The sequence below is a fragment of the Fukomys damarensis genome, unplaced genomic scaffold (assembly GCF_012274545.1).
Source record: "Fukomys damarensis isolate Sample0158 unplaced genomic scaffold, DMR_v1.0_HiC HiC_scaffold_37, whole genome shotgun sequence".
NCBI lineage: Eukaryota > Metazoa > Chordata > Mammalia > Rodentia > Bathyergidae > Fukomys > Fukomys damarensis.
The window spans coordinates 15,319,542-15,325,594 of NW_022900949.1; the positions used below are offsets into that span (position 1 = coordinate 15,319,542).

Genomic DNA, 6,053 nt, shown 5'->3' on the forward strand with positions numbered 1-6,053 from the left:
TGGTATTGGTGATTGAACTTGGGACTTTGAGCTTTCAAGGAAGGAGGCAACACCACTGAACTAAATCCCCAGTCCTGCAGGTAGTCATTTATGAGAGCTTTTCTTTTACATTTAGGCTTTTCACATAACTGGAAGTGCATCCTTGTCATGTATTACATATTTATATGACTTGACGCATAATTCCTGATTAATTAAAAAATTCAAATTGAACATATACTTTGGGCCACAGCATTCAAAAAACTTGAAACTTTTTTTACATGTAACTCTTTGCAGCTTTAATTACTAATCAATTTAATCAAATGATTTGTTTTATATATCTTCTTTCAGTTAGTACTTGATGCCTTATTCAATCTTTTAATACAGTTATTCTGAAAGCACTTATTTCAACCAGTGAAAATTATTTTTCAGTTTTTCCTTTTGTTTAATTTCATTCTGTGTAGCAATGACATATTGTTGTTAGAACAGAAAGCTAAACAAAGCACATAAAGTATGTTTATTTGGACGTTGCCTCATAATGTCAAGGCATAGTATAGTGTACTGGACATGTGTGTCATGTAATACTCTCAGGGATCAGCTATATTCAGGATTTTATTCTGTGTAAAATATCAGACTTGAAGGGTTTTCTTTTCTTTTTTCTTTTTTTTTTTTTTGGATGAGAAATAGAACTGAAGACCTTGCACTGAGGAGGCAGGTGGTGGCACCACTGAGCTAAATCCCCAGTCCTTGCAGGGTTTTATTGAAGATAGTCTGTAGAGGCCTGACTTGTGCACATTGGATAAAGATCACAAGCAGGTCTACATTGCCCATCAGTTTTCCCAAAGATTTCAGATCAGAGAGCCCAGGAATAACACAAAACATCCCACACAAACACAATTGAGAAAAAGGCTTGCTCCATCTGGTTTCATCATACAAAAAAAAAAAAAAAAAAAAAAAAGAAAAGAAAAAAAAGATTGGGATTTATCTTTGTCTTTCTGGCTAATTCCCCAGAAAAAGAAATACCAATTTGTTTTAACTGTGGAATCTTAGGAGGGTTGGAATGATGGGGAAATATTGACCAGTTTTCACGGTACAGTTGGGTGGGAAGAGTAATTTTGTGTGATGAATTGCATTGTAGTGTGACTATAGTAAACAGTCAGACAAGTGTACTTTCAAGGGTCTTATTATAATGAAAAATATTAAAGGTAATAGATGTGTCAACTGCCCTGATTTCATAATTATTCAACATACACAGTTTTTAAGAGATCACATATTTCTCTATAAATATGTTCAATTATTATATGTAAATAAAAATGCAAAACTCCCAATTGCTCCAAGCCATGTTGTATGGTACAAAAATAATTCTCAAGTCGTGTTGTTCTTTGTAGAGTTCTTTTTTGAACATTTTGTTAATTCTTCTTCTGTGCTTTTTTTTTTTTTTTTTTTTTAAAAAAAACTCCGGCCCTTGTGCATGTGAGGCAGGAGGCAGAACCACTGAGCCAAATCCCTGGCCCAGTGCTTTTTTTTTTTTAAATCAACTTTATGGATAGTAATCTGTATGTGTCTTGGTACCAAAAAGACATTATTACATTTTTCTTTTGATAAACTTATATTTTCTCATTTTATATATTTTTTATATCCTCCAGGAAATATAAAGTCAGAACATGCTTGCAAACAAGGAAGCTTGTGATTTCTTACAATCTTTTTCCCTCAGAACCATTCAGTTTATTTCTCTCCATGTCTACTGAAGATTCTTGTATTTCTTTAAACATAAGGTGGAAATAATACTAATAAAATGGAGGCAGCACCACTGAGCTAAATTACCAGCCCCATTCTTTTTAAATAGTGTGAGTTAAATTGGGGGCAGGCTGTTAACATAGATTTAGGAGATTGTGGATTGTGATACATCCTTAAGCAGGCAGTGTGTGTGTGTGTGCATGTGTGTGTGTTTGTGTGTGTGTGCACGTGTGTACAAGCTTCAGTCTAAAAGGAACTAGATTCTGTATGTTGTGAAATGTAATTCATAATATCGAAGCTGGATCATAAAGCAACAATACAGGAATTAATTTTAATTCCTTGTTAACCTTGAACACCTGAAACAAGTACTTTTCTCAGGACTTTTGCAGTGGCCCTTTCCCCTGCCTGCTACAACCTTCTGGGAATTATTTTGTGGATCCTTCTTTCTTTTTAGGAAGGTCTCTTTTGACTTTACCATCTGTAAATCATAGGGATTTAGTGCTCAAAGGCATGATCAATAGCATGAAGAAATTTGAATTTTTAATATAAACTATCTTGTGAAAAGATGAGAGTGAGACAGGAATTCCAGAGCACTCATGTCAAAGGGATCCCGTTAAAGGGAACTAATTTATAAATAAAATGTAGCATTTAGAGTCTGGACTGCAGAATATGAATGATAGCTTTTCTGTCAAGTTAATTTTCCTTAATTGTGTTATGTTATTTTTCTCTTAGTCACACCAACTATATGGAACCAGATAATGAAACACAGACTTCCCAATTTCTTCTTCTGGGAATTTCAGGGGACTTCAGATTGCAACCCTTCCTGTTTGGACTATTCCTGTTTATGTACCTGGTCACTATACTTGGTAACCTGCTTATCATCTTTGCCACAATCTCAGACTCCCACTTGCACACACCTATGTACTTGTTCCTCTCCAACCTGTCCTTTGCAGACATCTGTTTCACATCTACTAGCATTCCAAAGATGCTGGTCAACATTCAGACACAAAGCAAGGTCATCACCTATGAAGGCTGCATCACCCAAGTGTACTTTTTCATAGTCTTTGGGGTTTTGGACAATTTCCTCTTAGCTGTGATGGCCTATGATCGCTTTGTTGCCATCTGTCACCCCCTGCAGTACATGGTCATCATGAACCGCAGACTCTGTGGATATCTGGTACTGGGGTCTTGGATCACAACTGCCTTAAATTCCTTGTTACAAACCTTAATGGCATTAAGGCTGTCCTTCTGTACAGACTTGGAAATCCCACACTTTGTGTGTGAACTTAATCAGTTGGTCCTGCTTGCCTGTTCTGATACGTTTGCTAATGATATGGTGATGTATTTTGCAGCTGTGCTGCTGGGGGGTGGTCCCCTTGCTGGTATTCTTTATTCTTATGCTAAAATAGTTTCTGCCATCCGTGCAATCTCATCAACTGAAGGGAAGTACAAAGCATTTTCCACTTGTGCATCTCACCTCTCTGTTGTCTCCTTATTTTATTCTACACTTCTGGGTGTTTACCTTAGTTCTTCCGTTACCCAAAACTCACACTCAACTGCAAGAGCTTCAGTATTGTACAGCGTGGTGACTCCTATGTTGAACCCATTCATCTACAGTTTGAGGAATAAGGATATAACTGGAGCGCTGAGAAGACTTTTCAGATTGAAGCTATAAGAGTCACATTTAAGAAGTGCCTGTGGTCCTGGGACTCTAAGCCTTAGGTTCAGACATTGTATTTAATTAGACTTATGAAGTAGAACTCTCTGTTACTATTTATTTTCAGAAGTTCTGATTTCTTTTCAATTGCTTTATGGAATTAAGCTGTCTGCTTTACCTGGTATCTAATTTTATTTTTCATCTTTCTGCTTTCCCTGGCATCTAATATTTTACCTACCTAACCTTTCTATTTTCCCATTTTTTTTCTAGGATCAGAAGTGATTTGAAGATTGGCATTAGTCTTATAGAATTATGTATGTGATACTCCTATGGAACAAAAACTGTAGGTGACTGAAACTATTCATAAAATTTTATTGCAGAAGAAATTCAGAGATGACAGACTTTTAATTATCTTTCTATTGTTCCTTTTTATATAGCTATTATTAGTGTTTTTCTATATAATGTAAATATCAGTGTATGGGTGATTTCATATTTGATCATTGGATATTATTATTCACTTTAAGGACACAATTTTCTTCTCAGCACATTTTTTACAATACCTCTTATATTCCTTGGCACAGCATGAAAAGGAAGAGAACAGTTCAGAAAGAAGGAAAGAAGAAAAAAGAGGTAGCAGCAAATGAAGAAAACAACTGACTTTCTTATTTTTATGTCAACTTGTGAGCTGGTGGAGATATGGTTTGTGAGATTATTTTGGGGTGAGAAAAAGAAAGAAGATAATTAAAATTAAGGATTGAGTCAAACTGTGATTACATTAGAATCAATTAATATGCTGATAGAAACTTTATATTTGAATACTCTATACACATTATTTTGTGAGGCTTGATTTGACATGTCTGTGAAAGATACTATTTAAATTAAAGGACTAATTAATTTTAATTTTTTCCTTTTCATGTATGCAAACACCACCCATATACTTTACAGATGAAAAGAAAAAAGGAAAGAAAGAATAGAAAAAGACAAAAGAAAAATTCCAGCCACACATATGCAAACACACAAAATTTAAGACTTCTCAGTCCTATTTATACTGCAGCCGGAATTAGGCCAGTAGCAATTGTGGGGAATTGAGCTTGAATCCACTAAGTATGAATAAGGGGTATAGGATAACACTGCTGCTGATGCTTGAGCCAGGTCCCCTACATGCTTCATTCTATTTTCTGCTAAGGTAAGGAGCTTGGGGTTTGGAATGAACCCTAGAGCCTACTTCTAGTTCCTTGTACAGGCAGTGCTCTTCTTGGTTTCAGACGCCCTCCAGGAGGCATCACTACCTATAGTCTTTTACCTATGTTTTATGATTGGATACCTTCAATTTGTGTCAGAGCAGGAGAATGTGTGGTTGGGCTGGTCATATGCAAAGTCATACCATTGTTTTCATTTTTCCTTATCACATGTGAATATTTATATCTTTATAGAAGATGAAATTTTAACTTAAAATACTTCTTCATATAACATTTAAATGTCTTTAAAGACTGTGTGCTGTACTCCTCTATTTCCACATTTGGGAAGCAAATTAACTACCTATAGTGATATCCTTAAATCATGTTGTTATATACTTTCACATAAAGTTTTAGATTTTCATTACATTTTGTTTCCTGTAGTTATTCTGAATCACTTCTTGCATTCTCACTGCCACACCTTTTTTTTGATACTGGGGATTTAACTCAGGACCTTGCACTTATAAGGCAGGTGGCAGAACCACTGAGCTAAACCCCCGGCCCTCACTGCCATTCTTGATGTCGTTAGATCTTAGATCCTCTTAATATATCAGTCTTTTTATGTTATGCACACATTCATACACATGTGCTTTTTAGTTTGATGCATAAATAGGCTTCTATGTATATCATAAATATTCTTGATGTTTAATTTTTTTTCTTTCCTACCTTATATGCCCCCATATTCTCAATATCAATGGTAATTTTGGGAAGTCTCTTTGATCACCAGGTGTAATGCTTACTTATTTTAATGACTGCATCATATATTTTCTTCAGCATATTAATATATATTTGTTTTAACATTTACACTTTGAAGTACTTTAAAATTTTTCTTATCAATGTGCTATATTATCAATCTACAATAATTTCTGAAGATATAGTAATTGTTGATTTAAATCTATGAGCTTAGCAAAGTATATTTCTGTCCCAAGTGGATATTTAAAGGTAGGTGGAGACAGTTTTGATTTTGATAATGGGAAGAAGTGAGTGGAAGAGGGTGATGCTGCTAAACATCCTATAATATTCAGGACAGATACTGCCATAAGTAATGATCAGTTCCAGATTGTCAATAACTTGGTGACTGAAAAAACATGAGTTGAAGACATTTTTTAAGCATTAGTAGCTTTGGATTTTTCCATAAGAAATCACAACATTTTTCTCATTTCTGCCAGAAAAAATCAGAGTGCACTCTTTGGTTATATATTTAAAATTATCAGGGAATTTCTGGGAAAATGATGGCATGGTAAGTAACAAAAACATAGCCTCTACAAGATTTGGAATGCAGACAAGGGAAAATAATAGCTTGGGGGAGTGGAGAGGAGGAAAGTGAATCCTCCTGACTCAAGAAGAATCTGACATGAAAATTGGAGCCTACAGAGAAATTGCAGAGATGGCACAAAATGAAGAATAAGCCAGGAGCAATCTGTCCTTTTTTTTTTTTTTTTTTTTTT

The 6,053-nt window shown here is 35.0% G+C and overlaps 1 protein-coding gene across 1 annotated transcript; it reads left to right on the forward strand.

The window, feature by feature from the left end:
- The first annotated feature begins 2,458 nt into the window (after window positions 1-2,458).
- On the forward strand, window positions 2,459-3,388 carry LOC104872546 (olfactory receptor 19). Its single transcript, XM_010638780.1, has one exon. It carries the CDS (start codon window positions 2,459-2,461, stop codon window positions 3,386-3,388), a length of 930 nt encoding a protein of 309 aa, XP_010637082.1.
- Window positions 3,389-6,053: the final 2,665 nt, after the last annotated feature.

Excerpts from the sequence above, each read along its gene's own strand:
- LOC104872546 (XM_010638780.1), top strand. The coding sequence starts at position 2,459 with ATGGAACCAGATAATGAAACACAGACTTCCCAATTTCTTCTTCTGGGA.